General features: G+C 40.1%; 1 protein-coding gene across 1 annotated transcript; it reads right to left on the reverse strand.

Moving 5' to 3' along the window:
- Positions 1 to 2,674: 2,674 nt before the first annotated feature.
- CLDN1 (claudin 1) lies at positions 2,675 to 18,761 on the reverse strand. Its single transcript, XM_044251998.1, has 4 exons — positions 18,316 to 18,761; positions 9,561 to 9,725; positions 7,236 to 7,320; positions 2,675 to 5,306 (listed from the first exon to the last, which is right to left on the reverse strand). Exons 1-4 carry the CDS (start codon positions 18,536 to 18,538, stop codon positions 5,144 to 5,146), a joined length of 636 nt encoding a protein of 211 aa, XP_044107933.1. The 5' UTR covers positions 18,539 to 18,761; the 3' UTR covers positions 2,675 to 5,143.
- Between the last annotated feature and the right edge of the window lie 4,671 nt (positions 18,762 to 23,432).

The raw sequence follows: 23,432 nt of genomic DNA on the forward strand, positions 1-23,432 counted from the left end.
GGTGGCTCAGTGGGTTAAAGCCTCTGCCTTCGGCTTGGATCATGATCTCGGGGTTCTGCGATCGAGCCCTGTACCAGACTCTCTGCTCAGCTGGGAGCCTGCTTTCCTTCATCTCTCTGCCTGCCTCTCTGCCTACTTGTGATCTCTGTCAAATGAATAAATAAAATCTTTTAAAAAAAGAAAGAAAAAAAATTCTGTAATTCATAATAAAGACTTGGTTCTCAGATTTTTTTTCCTTCTGAAATTTTTTGAGTTTTTGTTTTCCTATTAAAGTCCTTAACCCATATGGAATTAATTTTTGTGCTAAATTTAAAAAAAATAAAAGCTCCTTTGGGAGAATAAAGTGCTTTATTTCAGTTCAACTTAATTAAGAAATACTTGTCCAGTTTTCAGATTTTATCTTTCCCAAACTGAGGTGTGTGTATATGTGTGTGTGTGTTCACTTTTTTTTGGGGGGGTGGCTGGGAAAGAGAATCAAAACAATTATGTCATAGAGATGATGAAATAAAGGAAGTAAAATCACTAATCAATTAAATATAAATGTATCGAGATTATGGTTTAGCTAAGGACTTCCCTGAAAATTTCATATAACAGAGGAAAATAACTCAGACTCTGCTTTATAATCATTTATCCTCTTAAGACAGTATTATTTGTTAAATAGAAGTAAGCTTTTAAAAAAAGAATTTGCAAACAAATAAATAAAAATAAAAAAAAATTAAAAAAAAGAGTTTGCCTTGTATTAATGCCCATTTTGGGGGGGTAATTTAAAATTATGGAAAATGACAAGAAAATAGGTTATTTACTAAAAAAGACAACAGTAGTCTCTGAAAACCACTTCCCTTTAACTCTTTCCCTCCTCTCACCCAAACAAACAACAACAACAAAAAAGCCAGAAAATAAAACCATAGCATAAGAGGAAGGGTGTAGACAACAGTGTAATCTATAGAGTACTTGGGTATGTTCTTTAGCCAGAACAATTTTGGGGCATCACTGATGCTGAAGGATGACACAGCCCAGGGGGTTATAGTCCAGACCATGCATTCTGGAATCTCTCGTGAAGCTACTACCTAAGACCTTCCTCTCAGAGGTTCTGATTGCTGTGACCTGGGATAATGCCCTGGAATTGGGAAGTTTCAAAACTTCACAGGTGATTCTGATTTTGTTATGGTTAAGAACCACCACATGGGGCCAAACTCCTCATTTTACAGATTGAAAAACAAGGGATGGAGATCTCCACAGCTCACTGTGACTGACCCATAGTGGAATCAGTGTGGATTCCAGTTAGTTCTCTTCCTACACAACATCATTCACCCTGCGCAGGCCCAGGAGAGGGTCCTACTGGTTTCCTACATCATTTAGCCTTGTCCACGTTTAAAAGCACTGGGCCTCTCATAGATGTTTAGTAAATATTAAATGAATAAATTCCTATCTCATGTCCAATTGCCAATACTGGCCATGTTGGAAAAACCTGCCAATGGAAGTCCAGTATACAAAATGGATGAGGTTGCAGAGGCTCAGAGCACTGAGGTTTTTTTTTTATTATTATTTTTGGCCTCAACAAGCTGTCCCCACACCACCCTAGAATCTGTAGGGGCTTCTGTCAGTTTCCATGGCACCAGCTAATTGTAGAGATTTTAGGGCAGGTTGGGGGCATGTGGAATGTGTCTGGGGTGGGAGAGAAGGGTACAAGGAAATCTTACTCCTCTGCTACATGCAAAAAGAAGGGAAAGAATTCGCTACCAGATTTTATTAGGATTAGCCACAAGTTTGAAGATGGGAAATATAAAAATGGCATGAAATTTTCCCTGATCTGGGGCACACATCCACATAGGAAGTCCTACGTGAGGAAAGGGGAACAGCATGGATTGTAGAATAATGGCATCCAATTAGGGTGAGCTCACATGAAAGTGATGCCTACTTGGTATTATTTACAATCCAGGTTTTTCCAAGTTCTTGTCAGGAGTACCTAGACATTTTATTTCCTCTCAACTGTCATGGGCCTGGACCCCACCCCCAGAGATTTAAATTCTGCAGAAAGAGTGGGGGATTCTGACGCATCTGCTTAATTAGTTCAGGTCAAACTGACCTTTGTCTCTCACCCAACCTGCTGATGCCTGAAATTCCACACAGAGCGATAATCATTTGTTGACAAGCCTATCTCTTTAATATGAAAATTGCCCAGGGAGAGGTTACAATTAAGGGTTTATCAATTAATGATATTTTCAGATAATGAATGAATGTGTTTCATCACTTGCTTTCCTTGGAGGTAGTTTTGATAATAATCTTTACCAAAATGATAATGGATTTCTAGCCTACTGTCTGTCACTCTTCTATCTTCTGAGGAACACACCCTCCTCAAGCTTGGACAATAGTTTCGTTGGTTCTTTTACCATTTAGTCATCCTTTGTAGCATATCCCCTGTTTGTGGATGAGGAAAATAAAGCAACTTCTCTTGGCATTCTCTTCTATTACCACCAGCCTTGATGAGGAAGAAACTCCATTTGAGAGAAATAGGACATTCAAGTGGGCAGAGTCACTCAGTTACTTGACAGATGGCCCAGAAGCACAACAGTGCATTCCCAGGTTCATAAAGTGAGTCAGATCCTATCCTAAACCACAGCAGCTTTCAAGCATGGTGATCTTGAAATAAATAATTAGAAAAACAAGCTAAGGGTTTTTTTTTTATTTAAAAAACACAATTTATTGAAAAAGAGTAATGCTTTATACAAATTCCCATTAAAAAACTCCAAAATATCTATTTGTCTGTTTCCAAGCACAGAAGCAGAATACAAAAATATCAAAATTGGATGAATTCTGGTGTACCAATTCTGCTGGCCATTTTGGACTATCAATTTCTCTGTAGAGTTTAGCAACCAGTAACCACCATGCATTTACACTCAGACATGATTAGAACCTTTGTATGTAGCAAAGACTCTTTTGAATTATACCTTCTAAGAACACAGAGGTTCAGGTTTGGAAGACATACTAAGCTTTAAGGGGTTCATACCTTCATATGATGCAGTCCTTTGGATAACTCCCCTGATGTGGTGTCACTATGAATTACCATTCCCAAACTACCTATTTGAGCAGTGCTCCCTGCCAGCCTAAGCAACACCTCTGATAGCATCACTTAACAGAAACTCACCTTGCATACCCTTGCAAATTATTTTAATTCAAAAAAGTCTTCTGTACCTTGGCTTTGCTGATGCTCACACGTCTACATTTTAAGTGTAAGTCTGCATTACTGAAAGGGGAAAAGCTTAGCCTTAAAAAGCATCAGGCCACACCCACTGAAGAAACTAAGACTTCCTTAGAATCTTTTTCATTTAGTAAGCCAAATTTCACTTCAGTGTCTCATCACATGAGAGATTAAGGCAAGAAAACCATTTCTTAGAATTTCTCTCCTTTCAGGGATTTGAAAAGCAATCCTAAAGCAATACACTTAAATCCTTAATTCTTCCCCCAGAACAGTACACATTTTTTTTTAACCTTTTAAAACCACACTTACATGTATCCCATCTTACTGGATCCCCACAACAGCCCTGTGAGGTAGGCAGGTCAAGAATTTCAATCTCCTTTTTACAGATGAGGCACTGAATCTAGGGCAGCCAAGTGCCTTGCTGAAACCCAAACAGTAATTGATAGCAGCACCAAGACTCCAGTCACCAAAGCCAACACCTTTCCATTACATCATCTTGCTCGAGTGAAGTAGCAATTTCTCAGTCAGGAAAACTAAGAGCAATTGTTAAAATGGAGCGGAGAACCAAAAGCATGCTAGACAACCGTTCATAGAAAGGAGATGGGCCAATGAAGAAAGGAAGGTGCCAACCAATATAAAAATGTGTTCATAGGTTTGATTCCGTGACTTAACTGCCAACTGAGTATATAAAAACACTACTTAAGCATGGTTCATGTTCAAAGAATGCGCATAATATCAACTAATTAATACTCACACCACCTCTACCAGCTGGTTAAGTGTCATTATCTCAATTTGACAGGTGGGAAAAGAAGAGAAAGACTAAGTGACTTGCTTACAGTTAGAGAGAATATCTGTCATCAGATTATCACTACAGGAAGTCTAGTACTTCATTCAGACCAAACAGACAGATGAGCCATTTTCTCTCTAGAAAGGGGTAAACTACACGATAAGTACATCGGAGAAAACAATACAGTTGAGGTGGGTGGGGGAGAAAAAGTTTGAGGGCATACACAACTGTGAATAAGTAGCTTAAAAATTCAATCAATAAAATTGTGTTACAACACTTGGGAAAGCAGCACACAGCAACCGAATCAGACAAATATTTTCAAAGCAAACAAGAGCACTGTAGGTCAGAGTACAGAAATCGTGTGGAAGGTCAACAGGAACATATCATCTTGCTTGCAGAAAGATATGCTCCCAAAGTTCTGTAAGAGATTCTTCCTGACTCTCGGAATTATATTGTAGGCTTATGAACTGTGTTATCAGATTCAAGATTTAAGATCAACCTCATAAAAAAAAAAGGCATGAAGGATGATGAAAGCACATGCTATAAGATCATAATTAAAAATAATATAAAAGAAGCACATGAAAAGCCACATGTGAAGAAGTAAAATCCATACTTAGTAAAGCAGGTTAGGTCTTTTGTCAAAGATGGTAAAAGCTGATGAAAGAGGGAAAATAATATTTCACCCATTATATATGTGTCCATATAGAAAAAGAAAAATATACCAGATAAACTGCTTTTTAAATCAATATAGAATTAAATATCTTTTTCTTTTTTTAGATATATTTTAAGTATACTGGTACCAACATAATAAGAGTTTTTGCTATCTAACTTTTAATAGAAAAACATGTATATGTACATATCTATATATATTTAAGGAGTTCCCCTTCCCCACATTTGAGATGATTACTCAGTGGGAAGCAGTAATAAAAATGGAAAAGCCTTCCCTCCTGCATTGAGGAAAGGAGGTAAAATAAAACTAAGCCATTTTTAGCAGTGTGCATTTTAAAAAAATAAGTTTTTTTTGCATTTGTTGTTTTTTTGCAATACCGTAGTTCATACTACAATAGTCAAAAGTCTAAAGTCCTAATGTCAATGACAGTATTTCAATGTCCACTTTCTATTTGTTTCAACAGCTGCTGTCTCCTTTTGCTTCTGTGTCACACATAGTCTTTCCCACTGGAAGGTGCAGGTTTTGGATAAGGCCGCGGTGTTGGGTAAGATGTTGTTTTTCGGGGACAGGAGCAGCAAAGTAGGGCACCTCCCAGAAGGCAGAGAGAGGCAGCAGCCCAGCCAGTAAAGAGAGCCTGACCAAATTCATACCTGAAAAGATAGTACATTACTTTAGTCAATGAATCATTGGGAATTTTGTAATATAATTAAGGAAGGAAATCAACATCACAGTCATTATACTTTTTCCCACTGGGAAAAAATCCTCCATAGTCCCCTGAGGGAGGTACTCTAAGGTTCATGAATATGGACACACCAGAATGTTCACACTGCCGTTGTAGGCGCCCTGCAATAGTAGCTCAGGCAATATGGTCTGCAACACCAGGGTAAGCACACCAATATATCCTAAGACTTCACCACATGTAGGAGACTTGTGAAGTGTGTTTATTTTAGAAGTCAAGTTTGGACCATGATTCCCAGGCTAAAACTTTACAATTAGGCTATAGCCAAGCAGCAACCATATCCTATGAAGAAATTGCTGGCAAGTGATGGAGACCAGTGAAATTTTCAATAGTTGATCCGAAATATCTCTATACCCTGAGATCAGAAATCACAAAAAAGACTTCTAAGCAATCCATAGACCATTCTGGATTTAGCTGATACAGGTGGGTGCATGCAGCTGGCCTCCTGCGGAGAGACTCTGTGAATGATGGCAAGATGATAGGGCAGAGCAGGCCTGGCCTTCAGTCCCGATGCAAACTCTCTCATGCTACACTCTTGGCTAGTAACTTCACCTCCCAACCTTAAATTTCTGCTTCTCTCTCTCTCTCTCTCTCTTTGTTTTTGTTTTGTTTTGTTTTGTTTTTTTTAAAGATTTTATCTATTTATTTGACAGACAGAGATCACAAGTAGGCAGAGAGGCAGGCAGAGAGAAAGGAGGTAGCAGGCTCCCTGCTGATCCCAGGACCCTGAGATCATGACCTGAGCCGAAGGCAGAGGCTTTAACCCACTGAGCCACCCAGGCACCCCTATTTCTGCTTCTCTTAAGGCATGACAATCCCTTCTGCCTCACTGGACTGCTTTTAGGATCATGGGAGACAATGTAAATAACACACGGACAGTGCCAAGCAATTTATAAAGTGCTTTCACATCCATTACTGTTAAAAATTTAGCCTATTGACCGTTTGCAGTTTCAGTTCCTATACTATAAGCCTTACAGATCTAAGGCTCTACCACGATCACGATCACTGCATTATACGTTCTCCAGTGTAGGTGATTATATGAAGAGAAGCACACCTTCTCCCTCTAACCACAGGGATTCTGCATCCATTCATCCCAGCACGCAACAAATAATAACGCTGCCTTAACATTCTGGCTCTTAATGAAGTCATTAGGCTTTAATGATGTGAACACAGTAACACAAAGAGCCTTGGCCCTGATCAAGGAGTGTTGTTACAGGAGAGCCCAGAATCAGCTCTTTTACTTCCACAAATCACAATTTAAATAAAAATGTCTTTTGCAAAGCCAATTTTATAGCTGTGATGGAACATAAAATTTGAAAATGGCATTTCAACATATTTTTTCATAAATAAATTAAATTTTGTTTTCCTACATAAAATTAAACTATTGGGAATGAAGTATTATTCATTAACCTCTACAATAGTACTATCTTTTCAAACAATCATAAACCATGTGTTAAGTTATTTAAAAAAATCACTTAATCAATTAAGTGTTGGAAGTATTGGGACATACCACAAAAAGGAAATTTTAAATATGTTAGCATCTTTACTGATATTTTAAAAAAATGAACCAGAAAAAAGGTCCAGTATACAGTTAGAAAGTACAGAGCTTGGAAATTTACTACTTCTAAGTGCATTTTGTCATAGATATAAGCTGTTAAAGCAATTACCAATCTCATTTTAACATGAATCACAGGCCTTTCAGATTATTTTCAAGTTTGACAGAAATTTCACAAAGTTCCAGAAAGCAAATCTGAGAAATTATGGCACTGGCTGGAATTTGTAGCAGATAAACAGGGTATTTTCTAAGAGAGCAAACTATTTTACACATGAATAGCATTACCTGGCATTGACTGGGGTCATGGGGTCATAAAATTCTTGAACAATTCTATTGCCATACCATGCTGTGGCAACTAAAACAGCCAGACCTACAGAAATTAAAAACAAAATACTGTTAGTCACTATGAAACAATGAGCATAAATATACAGCCCATGAAATTTATAAGCATTTTACAAGAATTAAAACTCATCAATAGTGCTGACATTTTTAATTTAGTCAGTTTTGATTTAGATAATTTTCACTCAGGGAGATTAGAGATTCAGACACGATTTATTCCAAATACTCTTAAGACAGACAAAAATATTAGGCTGAAGTTGGGCATAGTTTATACTCTTGATGTCACCTAATTCACTTACAGTACAAAGTCATGGAGTCAAGGAGTCAATTATAATTATATAATTATAATTATAATGCTTTTTTCAAAACAGTTCAACAGGTCGATGTTAGTTAAGAGCTCTTTCAAAGATATTGTTACACATTAGTATACTAAACTACTTTTGATAAAACCAATGTCCTTATTAGTATACAGAGTCACTTGCAAAAGAGAGGGTGAAAATCCATCTACATTTTTCTTGACCAAAATTCAAAATTTACAGTTCTGCAGAAGTAAAAGGAAAGTAAACACCTAGATAGCAGGGAGAAGCACGAGCTGTCTCAGTATGGACCAGACCACCCAAACCCTACTGCCCTGCTGGCCAGACATGCCAGGTACTGCCTGGAGATTTGCTGAGGTATCACATCAGAGCAGTTTATACAGTATCCTCTCAATTTCCCATGCATTTCATATTTCAGTAATACCCAGGAAACTACTTAGTCAACATAATTACTTCTATCATTTATAAGAAGTATAAAAATATCTCAATATTTCTTATTCAAGGAAACTAAATAACTTCTTCGTATAGTAATTATACAAAACCATCAATATAAATAGATTAAATATTTCCATGCTACTCCCTCTCCACCCTCCCCCACCAAAAAAAAACCAGTCCAATCTAATTGCCTCTAATACTTGACAGAAAACGCTACTGCTTTCGGCTGCTTAGATACACCATGAGAATATTCTGGAACTTGCCACCCTTACTCTGTAGGAAGTCCCTGAAACAGAAGTGGCGGTGCTGTAGTCACTTATGGGAGTTACAAGAAGGGAAGCAAAGGAAGGGCGCTATGCAGTATGTTTATTCACAGCCTTTGGGATCAAACCATTGGGAATGAAATGCTACTCATACTTTTTCTGGCAAAAGCCAATTTGAAAAAACGGAAAGACTGATCTCTTTAACCAAATCTTTAGCAAAGCCATAGGCACTCTTCCTTTATTATTGATTAAATCCACATATGATGCTGGGGTAAAGGCTCCTAAAAAGTCTTTTTCCAAAGAGAAAATGAGAAAATAAATTCTAATTCTAGCTCTTCCCAATGTTCAATTATATCACTGATCTCATTTTCAAAAACAATAGACTGTATATAATATATACTGTATATATGCTTATGCAATGTAAACTCTATTATTTTATGTATTTGCATGCACATACCATTTTATCTGCACACATAATACTATCTTATTTAAGATAATCCTTATTATAGGGTTTTATAATGGAACTACCCATGTCTTTTCCTGATACTCATTTTTCAAAGGTCACATATGTAACTCCTTAATCAACACTTGAATAAAACAACAAACACATACGTATTTTCTATGGAAAATATAACTTCATTCCTTTATCAAGGTTTTCTCTTTCTTAACTCATCTAACTAACTTCCTACCATTGAGCCTCTTCTTCCACTCCAACTGGCTGTCACTTCACTTGTCTATAGTACACCCTGTTTATTCTGGAATCAGATCTGCCTATCTGGAAGGCTCTCCTCATTTTTCTCCAAGAATCCTGAATCCATCCACTCCTCGAAGACCTGTGTGATTCACACATTCTTCACGCTCTCTGTCATAATTCCCTGTCTTTGCCACATAATGTTCATGGAGACACTCCAGAAATTTTCTGAATTTTATAGAATTGTTCCTTAATGCTTGCTAAATAGAAAATATCCCTCTTCACCTGGGAGACTGGTTCTAGCAAATCAGTTGGCACCTGGAACCTCAGTGAACAGAGTTGCCCACCGTGAGCACAGATCTCCGATTTTCATTTGGTCCTATTTGAGAATGTGCAAGTTAACTAGACAAGGTTTCTATGTCTTCAAGATCTTAAAGGAACTGAAAAAAAAAAATCAATCAATCCAAGGGCGATGCATCCAACAAAATGTAAGGACACTCATACCTGGGTCTTTACCCAGGCCAGAGACAGATTAGTAAGGTGAAGGGGGCAGGGCCTCTCTTACCTGCAATAAGAAAGATCACGCCCCCAATGACAGCCATCCGCATCTTCTGCACCTCGTCGTCTTCCAAGCACTTCATACACTTCATGCCAATTGTGGCCACAAAGATGGCTATCAGTCCCAGCAGGATGCCAATCACCATCAAAGCACGGGTGGCTTGCAATGTACCTGATGGGAAACATTTTAGAACATGTAAAAATCATGCCTAGGGCAACCAGAGAAGAGTGAGTGAAGGCATGTCTATTTCAATCATGTACGGAAAGATAAAAATGAACTAGGAGACACAAGACCCCAGCTCCAATGATGTTTCTGCAGGTAACCAACACAATTTCCACTCCAGAGAAACAAATGCCTGGCTGGCTGATGAATGAGAAGCCTCCAGCTCTCACATTTTATGTTTTTAATATGCACTTCAAATCCTCTGGAAAAATAATTAATGATCTGGTTGAATAGGTTTAGCAGAACTAATACATCTTTAATCCTCACTAACACAGTATTTTAATTCTGAAACAACAATCGTATGTATGATCCTTAATGTTAAACCATTTATAATTAAAATGGCTTACAATATACTTTGGTAATAGTCAACAGCTTTATACTCCAGTCGTCAAGGCTCAGAAAATAAAAACAAAACAGGTGAATTTGGAAGATAAGTAATGAATTTCTCAAAGATTGTCATGGCTGGATAAGTAACATCTGTGTCTCCAGTGAGTGGCCTGGGGGTGGGGGATATAAATGCCATTTTCTTAGAACAAAATAACCTTTGAGATGTTACTTTGGAACATGGCAGTTTCATATTCAGAGATATCACCAGTGTTCAAAACTATTAAACTGTCCTATTGTAAAATAGAAGACAATAATTTAATGTAGTATTTCTCAAGATTACACTTATTTTCTGCTTTCCTGTTATTGTCATTAGTGTACTAAATCACTATATAGTCAGCTTTGGGAGATTATGCCAGTATGTTTAACAAAGAATAAAAACATGATGCTATCATTGTGGTATAAAAGCACAGATTTTAAAAAAAATGAGCTGAAACTACTCTAGTAAATGAGTTTGATTAATTCTAGACTTATTTCCTCCTTCTGGTAAAGATCATTATCCTATTGGCAGTGTTTACAGGTGGCAATTATTTTTCCATGTATAAATGGTATTTACATTGTAACAAACCATGCTATCTTGGGTAAGCTACTTATTATTCTTTGGGACCATGTTTCTATTATGTAAAGTGTGAATGATGATATCTCTAACCAGGAAGTTGGAACAATTTCCTGATGGTCTTCAGAAGTGGCTGACATGGTGGAAAGGTTCTGTTTTTCCCAATTAAATTGGTATCTAAACTCAATCTTACGATGTTCAGGATTGCAAACTTACATTACCAATCATTAGCTCTAGAGATTTCTAAGACATTCTATTTTAATTTGTTAATATTTATATCCTTGCCATAACCAGGCATTCTCTGCTAAAATCAAAATAACCTCTTTCTAAGAGGAATCAAAAGTATTTTTTACTGTATTTGAGAGATATTTTGGAAGCCAAGATACATTTTTACTTGATTTAAGTAAACAGCAAAATGGAGACACTCCCCTCACATATCCAGCTCCTTGTAAACATGTGGGGCACACATGCACCCTACCCACACACTTCTCATAAGATTCCTGGGGAGTGTAAAAACTGCTTAATCAAAACACATGTTCCATGCACTGTGGGTTTCCCAGGAACTGAAGCTGCTTATAAGATTAACATAAAACTTCTTCCTTGGATCACAAACAATTCTGTGGCAAGAAGAGGAAAGTACCAAGGAATCCACCGCTATTGCGTGCCCTTTCTTCTCATTTACCAAGAGTTTTTGCCAAGACAATCATTACGTGACAGGAAATTGGAAAGTAAAATAACGAAATTCTAATACACAACACACATCTCAGATTGGGTCCTAAATACCCCTCAGAAGAAAGGCATTTCAGGCTAGAGAATGCTGGAAGGAGAAATACTAAAAATCACAAAAATAATCTACACGCCAGGAGGATAGGCTGAACTGCTGTCTGTTTGCCTGGCACTGTCTCAGTTTTAAAACTACAGGTCCTGCCTCCTAAGAAGGACCTGAATCCTGGACAAATGGGGACATCTGGTCACTCTACTGGAAGGTAACAGAATATGACAAAATGAGGTGCATTTGGCGTGGTGCTCAGAAAGCTTAGATCCTACAGGGCTTTGCAAGCTAGAAAGCTAGAGTAAGGTGTTCAGCATTTATTCTAAGTGTAATCAGAAGTCATTGTAGGGTTTTAAAGAATGGGTGGCAAGATTTTTACCTTCAGCAGAGAGAGACCCTTTAGTAAATATTCTTTTTATGCTAACCCTTCAAATACACATAGCCTTCCACATCTCTCAGCCACTCCTGTTGTTTTTCTCATAAACATTGTTTTCCAACCTTTATTAATCACCTTTATTGTTAATCTCTGATCTCTGTCTCCAAGTTTTCCACTTTGAGTTGTAAGGGCCCCAACCTGACCCAGCTCCTATAATAATCGTTCTGATCTGCACTTCATGTAAAAACAGCAGGCCACCAACCCAGCAGGTCTGAGCACATGGATCACAAGGTATTCTTCACGAGGAGTCTAAGGGGCCTCTCAGTCTCATGAGTCAGACTTGCACAAAACCACCCAGGCAGGGAGCACACAAAGATAAACCAGTCCAGGGCTCCATTCTGTGCTCACCTGCAATGATCTAACATTCAAGTTTTCATCTCTGATTTTTTCCCCTTTGAGTTCTCCAGGAAAGCACACATGATTCATGCCATACCAATTTTATTCTTCCCACCTTGTTCACAAAGTCTCTAAGGGGGAATGAGGCAGATATCTTGTTTTGTTCACTAACAAAACTCCCTATGTTTTCTTTATAGAATGATGACTTATTTGCGTAATGCACAAAAAATAATGGAGGAAATGGGGGGAAAAAGTCCTTAGGAATCATATAAGTCATCTAAAGCAGGGCAACATGCTTCATTTCTAAAAATATGATAAAGCAAGAGCATTATTTTTTTTTAAGATTTTATTTATTTGTCAGAGAGAAAGAGCGCACAAGCAGGGAAAGTAGCAGGCAGAGAAAGAAGCTCCCCTAGAGCAAGGAGCCCAATGCAGGGCTTGATCCCAGGATGCTGGGATCATGACTCAAACCAAAGGCAGCTGCTTCACTGACTGAGCCACCCAGGTGCCCCAAGCAAGAGCATTATTTTGCAAAGCAATATTTCTCATCTATATCTTAACATCCATTAACTTAAAAATTTCTTTGTATTTTATATTACTGGATGGGCATCAAACACAAAAATCTCATCTTGCTCCACTGGAGACAGTTGGATAAATTCTGAACTATAGTTATATGAAGGGGTGGGGAGGATATTAAGGGGAAAAAAAAAACAGGGTGAGAATCATAACAACATGAAAACTCACTAGTCAGGAATATGTAACAATGGATTACAGAGTCACAATAAGCAAGTGTTGTGTTACAAGTTATGAGGGTTTTATGTGCAGATAGAATCTAAATTGCACAGTTTTAAGCTGGAACCAGATGAATCCTTCAAATTAAGGTATTATGGAAGCCTTTTAACTCAAAGATCTAAAATATGTAATTGTGAGCTCCTTGATGTCTTGGACCAGATATTTTTCAATCCAAAACACTAAGAACAAAACCTGACAGCCTACATGGGTTATTCAAACTGTTTTCAATTATTTCAAATTAGCACATGTTTTTAATTTTTCAAAACTGCACTAATACTATAGGGAAAAATACTCTCCTGTGGTTAGCTTAATCTTTGATATACTACTGAGAAATGCCTCTCTAGTGAACCTGGAGATAATAAAATTTTGCAATATAAAGCCAAACTTAGTTTCAATCATTAAAAGCCAGAAACTTATACAAGGAGGAAAAAATCATACTTTTTTGCTTAACTTGATTATTTTCTTTTAATTTTCAAAATCTTAAAATTCTGCATTGAATGAGCTTCCAAGATGAAGTTTTTCTCCTATTGGAATGATGGTGAGAAATGTAGAGAAGTTGAGAAATATTTGAAAGCCACACAATAACATTTTGGACCAGAGAGATACAGGACAGCCTTGAATTATTAACTCTGAGCTAGTCTAATTGGTTCAACTCTAGAAGCAAATATGCTCCTTTCCTGGCCCTGTAAATTTAGAGATGCCGCTACAAAATTATCATCACTGACTAAAGTTGTCTGTGGAGAAAATCGTTTGCAAGCATTCAAAAAGTTCCACTATTGTCTCCCATCATTATTCAGCAGTAGAGAGAGGAGGCAGTCTTTTAATTACATTTAGCTAAACCGATAATCTTGAGATTAAAGACCCCCTAAGGAGTTCTTACCACTTTCAACCTGAAAGTATAATTTGAAAAAATACTTACAAAGATCTCTACTTACAAAACAAGAAATGAGTGAGAAGTTACTGGTCTACTACAGTTGGGTTAATCAACGTAAGTGTGGAAAGACAAGCACAGACAAGTATGTCAATTTTTTTTCTAAAGGTTGGTAGAAGCCTAAATATACAAGTAGCAGAATCTGCTATAAATACCTGATATTGTTTATGCTACTTACTAGCCATACAGTTTTATTATTACCCTGTATAGTATGTATCAAACAAAACTGATTTTAATTAAACCTGCATCCTCATGCAGTCCCCCTACATGAGTGGTTCCTTAATAAGTATTAGACAGGCAAATTAACTGACCATCATAACTATGATTAGAACATAGTCTCTTCTCTGCAGTTCAGTGAGCTCATCACAGGATATCACACAATTATATTCCCATGACTTTTTCACTTGGACTCAAGTTCAAAGTTTCTCAGGAGTTCTCATTGTTAGGATTTCTATTTTCTTGGTGCACAAGCTGTTGGCCCATGGGTATGACCTCAATACACCACCCCAGTCAGTAACTGAAGGGATCTGGGATGAGGTAGGACTTACCACTTTTCAGGATATCCTAGTAGTTTTGCTATCTTTTCTGCTTGTTTCTTAGAGAAGCTGCTTCATGATTAAATTTATGTTTCTCTTTTACCACTTACTCATCACCCCAATGAAGGAAACTTAAACTATGCCACTTGCTTCTTTGTCTTCCATCATGGCAATTAGTAATAAAGAATGTTGACACTGGGAGGAATCAATACTGACACCTTATAAATCATCTTAGCTGCATCCCTGGGAGCAAGAATAGGGCCCGGCTTACATTTATTGAGTGGATGAGTGAATTGTGGGTTCATCTCCCCATTCCTCTTACTCTGTACTGTTTTACAAGGTTTCTAAAATAAGCTCTATTTTATTTCTCTCCATCCCAGAAAAATCAAGAGGCTTACCATAATATACATAGCTAGTTAGTGCAAAACCAGGGTGAGAATTGAGAACTTAAAACCTCAAACTTGGATTTTTCTTTTTCTACTTCCATCATTCCAAGTGTCGGAACTAATTCACATTCTAACACCAATGGCTTCTTGAATGCCCTTAGTATGTGGCAGGCATTATGCAGTCTAGGGACGTGTGAGTGGGTGCCTTCCTCTCTGCCTGTGCTTTGAGGACTTTCAAGACTTTCAAATCCAAGTCAGTGATTTTGTCTCTTTGAGCTTGACATCATGGGGAGAGTGCTGGGAAACCTCACTGACAACCAATACTCATTAAGCACACCTACACACATGTGCATTCATGCAAAGCAAGTTGAACAGGCTAGAGGAGCTTATAAACAAATTACAGAAACTCAAGGTTAGATGAGACTTAGAGAGAGTCTAGCCTAACCTTCCATTTGTCTGGTGCTTGGATTTTCCCTACAGCATTCCTCCAAAATGCTTACTCCTCTGCTTGCACACCTCCCACAATGCAACCTCCCAGAACAGCCCAATCTTCGGACAGCTTTAGCTATTAAAATCAAGCAGGAAGAAACAATTAACTAAGGACCTAAAATAGGCACAAGTCTTGCCAAAAGTTTGAGAACTGGATCAACAGAAGGCAAGATGTAGTTGAATCCAGAAAAAGTCTACTGCCGCTGTACCCGGTACCGCCCTTCGCACGCGCCAGCTCTGAGCTGTCGGAGTCCCCAGTGTCAACAGACATCGCACACTCGGGACGGAATTGAAGTCGTCTCAGCCACAGCAAAACCACAGCACACGGTATAATATTTTGCCTCCCCGGGGAATTTCTCGGTTACATTTTCATAAACTGTTCTGCAAGGACCACCTAAAAGGAGCTCTGCTGTATCTCATTTCCTATATTGGTTTAAATAACCCATAACCTTTTAGATATTTTATGAACATCATGTGCTTTTTATAGCTGACACTAGTTAGAGCAAGGAATCAAGGGCTCTTCACACATCTCGTGTTAGAAACCTTGATAAATTTCTGTGTCTCCACCCTAAGATGCCAAGTGGGCTCCACTGGCAGAGAGCAAGATACACTTTCAGGAAACTTCTAGCCAAGCTAGAAGCTAAAAGCACTTCCTGGAATGCAACCCTTTACAAGGAAAGATACTTACATCCAGAATAACCCTGTTTTCTCTAGACATCACAAAACTGCACCAAAACCAGCCAATGAATCACCTCCCCAGGTCTCTACCTCAGAGGGGAGTGAGGACCACATCCCAGGCAGAGAAAAGGAGACGGTTCCCTGGGCTCTGTTCAAAGGCCTCCAGGGAGCCATTGGCAGGTTGGGAGAGCACCTGTGAGTCAAGGTCAAGGCTCCCTCCTCTGGGAAACAATTTTGAGAGAAAGGCCTCAGCTCCGCCTTGAATAAACCCTGGTTTTAACCAAAACAAAAAGAGGAATCAGATCTGGAGTTAAAAAAAAAAAAAATCAGTGGGAAGAAATCTCTAAAATCTGTATGGGGAAGCAGGGTATTGTTTAGTTCTTCTACTATACTTCAAAAAGTGTAACAACTATATAAACTAGAAATAAATGAAAATAAAACATTTTAACACATTATTGTGTATAGCAATGGCCTGTTGGAGTATTTACAACATGGATCAATATGGTCAGGCATTCTATTTGGTCACCTAAGGAAGTAAAAGGAAACCTATTTAAACACACTGAAAATTAACTGTTTTGGTCAGAAGAATCAGAGATGTTTCTGGAATTGCCTTTAAAACCTCCTCCATCTGCGAAGTCCTCGACATAACGCCCCAAATGCCTGACTCCATTTCCTTACACACATTTATCTTTTCACTGGGAGATTCAATGATGATATAGAGGGGTGTGCTTTATATACTTCTTATATTTGATATAAAGGGATCCTAATATAGGAGCTTTGAAAAGTGGAAGCAACAATGCTCAAACCACCATGCTCATTGACGAACCAAATCCCACAGGTGTGAAAGCTGTTTAAACAGATTCAGAACAGATTTAATAACTCTAAGCTGGGAGGGTATTGACCAAACCACAGGCTGGAGGTGGACGGGGCAGCTGAAGGAAGCTTGAGCAATGGCAACATGGCTCACCCTCAGCACACGAGGTGGGCTGGTGGACAGTCTTGTTTATCCAGCCAAAGACGAAGGAGGCTTTTCTTCAAGTTAGTTTGAGGGCATGACAGACAAAGGTGCAGGACAACTAACATAGTATCTCCAGGAAGGTACTCTGGCCATGAATTATTATGACCTCAGTAAGTGGGAATTTAGTGAGTTTCTAAAAAGGCATTTATAACCTTGTACCTAAAAAAAAAATAGAAGTAAAAAGGCCATCCTATCATCCCTCTTCCCATAATCCCTAGAAATAGCCCTGTCTACATAATTCTTTTCAGCTTGACAGAAGAACGGATATTCCATTACATAGAAATTAAGGAAGATGGAAGCTTGGAGAAGACCCACCATTTCGCTTACTACCTTCCTCTCTGGCTGAGCTCTGCCTTCAGCAACTGAGTCTACTCTGCTTTATTTTCTCCAGTGCCTTCATTCTCCTTCGTATTATGCTGGAGCCTACTTAGAACTTTTCTTCCTTGTCACCCTTTTCCAACTGCCACCCAACTTCACTTTCCAAAATAACACGACACTATCTGCCGCCTCTGCGGATTCCTGGCTTGAAAGCTAAACTCTTCAGGGGAATCTCAAGAAGCTTCTTGAAGGAGTCATAGGAAGGGATTCAAGGGAGCCTCCCCATACTTCCTGGATCTTAAAAAGCAAATAAATAAAAAGATTCAAGCTCAAGTGTTAGTAATAGACACTAGCTGGGGATATTCTGTGTAGAAATGTGACTTTTACTATAAAACTCAGAGTAAAGATATATTTAACAGCCCCTCTCCCAATTTACCTAAAACTTTAGGATTACCTATTAGTTACAGAATCCAGAAAAACTACCAGAGTCCAAACTTTTCAAAGCAACCCGTTTTTTGGTCCAAACCCCACCACTCTTCAATTTATAGAGAATTTTACAATGTCCAGAAAAAAACCCCAAGAGCTCACGTTGGAGGTTGGCCTTCACGCACTCGATCTCCACCTCACTCTCATGGGAATTTAAGATGAAACCACACCTAGAGGAAAAGTGTCACCTGGCGTGTTAGAGGGAAAAACAGAGCTGAGGCCAGGGCTTCTCTTTTCCTAAACCACAGTTTTCTCGCTTCCTCACGATAAAAGCACATGATCAGAAGACTTGATCAACTGAAGTTTCACAACCACGTAATCACACCACAGAATCAATCGGTAGCACTACTCCAAAGCGGAGCCACTGGGGGCTGGGGTTTCAGGTTCCTGGACTGGACACGGGGGTGGGGAAAGCACTCACTGTTCAGATTCAGCAAGGAGTCGAAGACTTTGCACTGAATCTGCCCGGTGCTCTGCGACACGCAGGACATCCACAGCCCCTCGTAGATGGCCTGGGCCGTCACAATGTTGTCCCCCGCATAGGAGTAAATCTTCCACTGGGGCAGTGCCGTGCTGATGATGGAGCCGATCCAGCCCAGGAAGGCCAGGATGAAGCCTAAGAGCTGCAGCCCCGCGTTGGCCATGGCTCGCTTGGGTGCCCGCGCCGGTTCAGGGGTGGCAGGTGCAGAAGGTGGAGTTGGCAGGTGCGCACCGGGGACTGCCCGGAGTGACGGAGCCGCGCGGAAGAAGTTAGTGCGGAGAGCCCTGCTCCCTGAGCTGGCACCGGAGAAGCTTTGAGTCCAGGTCCCGTCTGGGTCTGCGCTGGAGTCGGGACGCGAGAAGCTGCGCGGTTCCCAGGCTCTGGGACTGAGACGCCAACCCTCTGCGCGCGGGATTTAAAGCAGCTCCGCCCCCGACCCGCCGGCTGCCGCGCAGCGCCCCCTGGCGGTTTCAGAGCGGCTCGCTGGGAAAGCGACGGGGAGCAGAAGCCGGTGATGGCCAAGGGGTCTTGGGCGGGAAGGTCCCGCCGGCCCACGGTGTGGGGACTCCTTGGGCAGGATCATATCTGCGGAGTGCTCCTGTCCTGGACCTCTTATTTCCTCTCTTCCTCTTTTTTCTTCTTGTGAGGTTTCTCAAGCTTTCCATACATTAAATCTACATTTATCTAAAATGACTGAATGTGGAAACACTAAAAATTCCGAAGGATGAAAACTAGAGACCTCAAGAGACCCACGGGTTCATTTGCAACTTTATTTCACTTTCTTATTAAAGGCATTTTCTGTCTATTCCCGAGATAACCCCCCTCCCTCACACACACACTTCTCTTCCTTTTGTTCATCTCTTTCCTCCTTCTGTCCCCTTCTTCCTTTCATGGTCTCTCCTAGAATCGTGTATTTCTGCGCTGCTTGGAAGAAGTCTTTGTACTTTATAGATCAGGAAACTGAGACTCAGAGAGGGAAACAGAGTTTTCATAAGATCACACAGCAAGTTAGTAGCACATCTGTACTTTGTTCTCGGACTACTCTGCTTTCCACTACATCTCAAACTGATCTAAATGTATATACACTTGCTCTATGATCATCTTTTATACAAATGCAACCCACCTCCCCATCCCTACACACACACACTCACACTAGCCTCTTTTGTCTCAGAGCAGTGATTACTTCTCAAAGGGATTTGGCCAATGGGCACACTCCATGTCCAGAGGGTGTTTTATTAACAAATTATCAGACAACCACTCATCAAATGTGAGAGCATCTAAAAAGTCTTGCCCCAGAGAAAAGAGAACTGGGCTAGGATTTAGGAAGTCAGCATCCTGGTTCCAGGTTTTGCAGGCACTGGCTGGGGCCATCCCCTCAGGTTTTAGTCTGACTGAGTCTGTAGTTTCCCTCCATGGGTTTCTAAAGCTTCCTTCTTGGTTGTTACTCAGAAGTGAACTTGTGGTTTGGAATAATTGAAATGTTTTCCCAACTGTTTTTTGTGTGTAGTTTGAGTGTGGTGGGAGGAGAAGCTTCTGTGATTTTAGTAAAGATAGAAGCCCATCGGAGGCAGAATAAACATGCTCAGGAGAGAACAAGATATGTTCTCATATTTACTATAAAAACTGTCCATTTGTAACAAGGAAGAAACTGAAAATAAAAAGTTTGGAGCATGAGTGAGGGGAACAAAAAAAAAAAAAAAAAAAAAAGAAACTGACACCTAGGAGATGCTGGATGGAGAAAGGCCAGGTGGGCTATGCATGTGTGTGTGTGTGTTGCAGGGAAGGCAGGTGGTGCATGAGAATCTCTGTACCTTTTGCTCAACTTTGCTGTGAACCCCAAGCTCCCCTTAAAGTAAAATCTATATAAAAGTAACAACCCTCGGGGCGGCTGGGTGGCTCAGTGGTTTAAGCCTCTGCCTTCGGCTCAGGTCATGATCTCAGGGTCCTGGGATGGAGCCCCACATTGGGCTCTCTGCTCAGCGGGGAGCCTGCTTCCCCCTCTCTCTCTGCCTGCCTTCTGCCTACTTGTGATCTCTCTCTGTCTATCAAATAAATAGATAAAAATCCTAAAAAAAAAAAAAAGTAACAACCCTCCTCCTCAAAAAACCCTAACACCCTACCAATCTCATTTCTACCTGGCTATCTCCACATAGCGTTGGAAGGTTTAAGTCCAAAGGACCAAAGGACAGATCTGCATGGGAATTTGGGGACTAGCAATGAAGAGGGAACACATGAGCCGATGAAGAGGCTTCATTCAGAGTAAGCCAGATTAAAACCATCATTCTGACCCCAGAAATTCTCCCAGTCAGCTTTGAAGGATAGGACCAAATCCAGGTTGAGTCTCCAGAGTCTGAACCTGAAGTTAGTAATTCTTTCTAGGTCCAGGTGGATGTTCTCTGAGTACCTGTGGGTGTGGGTGAGGGGTATCATTCACGTTTGATTTGTCTATTCCTCAGGAATATTTAGCTCAAAAGAATTTCTCAGAATTTGCTATAAGGCTCGAGCACTACCATGTGAGTCATAATATTTTGGTGGTGGTGTTGTTCCAGTCAATTCAGAATTAAAACTTTTTAAAATTTGTTTTTCTTGATTGCTCAGATTGGAATAATGAAGGCAAGATTTGTGTTCAACAAATAGACTCATTCTCAGATCCTTTTAACCAGCAGTAGGACCTGTTTCTATCAACCTACAGTTTGCAGGGAGCTGAAAGTATGAATTTTGTGGTCAGTATGGTCCCGTGTTTTTGTTTTTGTTTTATGCCCGGGCTGTGTGAGACTGATTACTTCATTGCCCACAGCCTTGTTTGTGAGGCTGTGGTGGATGTTGTTTACTCCCCTCTGTTCCATGCTCGTCTCTGGCATCCCTAATCCTGTCTAGTTTTCTGTCTTTCTCTCAGCACGGGTAGGTGAGATAATGGCTCAGCATAAATCTATCAACTTAAGGGGAAAAACAACTGACAAACATTGGCCTCTAATATATGAAGCATAAATAAATAAAAATATATATATATTTAGCATAAATAAGCACTGTGACCAAGAAGTTTCTAAAAGGACAGGTGATGGCACAGCAAACGTCCTGGCCTGTTGAGTAGGAAGATCTACTATGTCCCCTTAGACAAATTACCTCCTTTCTCCTCTCAATTTTCCTACCAATCAAAATTAGGAATTAACTTCTAAACGGTCGCCCAAGTGTAAAGCTTTATGACTGTAAGTAATATAGCTGACCCGTGTGGGTAACATGCTATTATGACCAGGCATTGAGCTCAGACTTTTATATGCCCTATCCTCTATGTGAAGGAGACAGAGATATAGAGATGTCAAATCACTCACCCAGGATCATGGTTGCTAAATGGCAGCTCTGGGATCCCAAACTGCACACCTCGGCCTGGGGCACAAGCCATTAAGCACAGTCCTACAGCAGTTCTCTGTGTGAACCAAATCAACTGAGAACTATCAGTTTTCAGAGCTTAAGCATCCTTAATCATGTGTTCCCACTCAGGGAGGCGCTCCATCCTGTGACTGCTCTCCTGAACCTTCCTGTCCTTTCTCCATCTGTTCTGATGCCCACTAAGATCCACACCCGGGGAATCCAGATCCTGCAGAGGAAGTGTTGCTGCCAGGGAAGGAGGCATGGATGAAAAGAGCAAAGAGTCCGTTGGTTTACTCCATGTCCATTTGTGGCTGATGCCTGGCCTCAGCCATCATCCCGAGAACCAGGAATAAGTTTGAGAGATATGCCCAGAGATGAGCGTAGAGGTGAGACGAAGGGTCATAGAGTGAGGCAAAGAAACACACTGCCAAGGGGCGGTGTGACGGTCTCTCAGAAACTAGTGATAAGAGTAAGAAAGACATCAGGAGGTAAATTTTTCCTTTAGTGGCAATGCATGTTTACACTGACTTTTCAGGCTTCTCAGGCAAAAGCAGAATGGATGGACACATTTCTAACGAAACAATCTGTTACATAATTATTCAGGGTTCGAGAGACGGATCAGAGTACAGATGGGAAAATTTAGCATGAATTTTAGTGTTCGAACATGAAGGTTACCCATACTAAAAACCGCTGGGGAGCACCTATCATTGCTGCTTGAAATAGTCCTTTGACTCACCTTGCAGTTTTTGAGAGGGTACTGGGGTATAAGTTGGTACAGGGGCAAACTTTTGGAGCTTAGTCTTATCACTTACTAATTGAGTAACCTTAGAACATGCATACAATACACTTGGGCCTTAGATTTTTTTCTCTTTCAAATGAGTAAAACTCTACTTCATCATGTTATGATTGTTAAGCAAGTTCATATGTGTGGATTACTTAGAAGGTAGTTAGTACATAAGAAGCACATGAAATGGGGACACCTGGGTGGGTCGTGGGTTAAAGTGTCTGCCTTTGGCTCAGGTCATGATCCCAGGGTTCTGAGATCAAGCCCTACATTGGCTTGAGCTCTCTGCTCATCAGGGAGCCTGCTTCCCCCTCTCCCTCTACCTGCTGCTGCCCCTGCTTGTGATCTCTCTGTATCAAACAAGTAAATAAAATCTTAAAAAAAAAAAAGAAAAGAAACACAGGAAATGGGGTTATTCCTTATTATTATTTTAAGCAGAACAGATATTTTTAATTTGCTAATGCTGCCATTTGCAAATGATCCTCACATGTGTCCAGGAAGTCTCTTTTACTTGCCTGGATTCTATCAGAATCCTACTTAATGTCACAGTTAAATCATGGTGATAGGGTATATGGGGTTTCCAGCAGACAGATACAATTTTGTATTCAGAAATGGACAAAGTAGCAAGGAAAGGGATGGGGGCTTTAGACAAGATTTTCAAGCCCCTTCTCCCTGCCCTGGACAGCTTTTCCCTCTGTGTAGTTTCCATGGCGATGACTGAAGGCTGTGGGGCTCTGTGGAGGGGGTGGGCCAAGAGCAGAGGAAGGATGGGGATGTTGCCAAAGAACTCTCTTGCAGATCAGCGTGGCAGAAATCAGATGAATTCAGATTGGCAGAATTCAGATGATCGGGCAGAAAAAATCCTTGGTTTAAGATTCTTATTAAGTCTCTACCTTATCATGTG

This window comes from Neovison vison, chromosome 6 (genome assembly GCF_020171115.1).
Source record: "Neovison vison isolate M4711 chromosome 6, ASM_NN_V1, whole genome shotgun sequence".
In the NCBI taxonomy this organism is placed as follows: Eukaryota; Metazoa; Chordata; class Mammalia; order Carnivora; family Mustelidae; genus Neogale; species Neogale vison.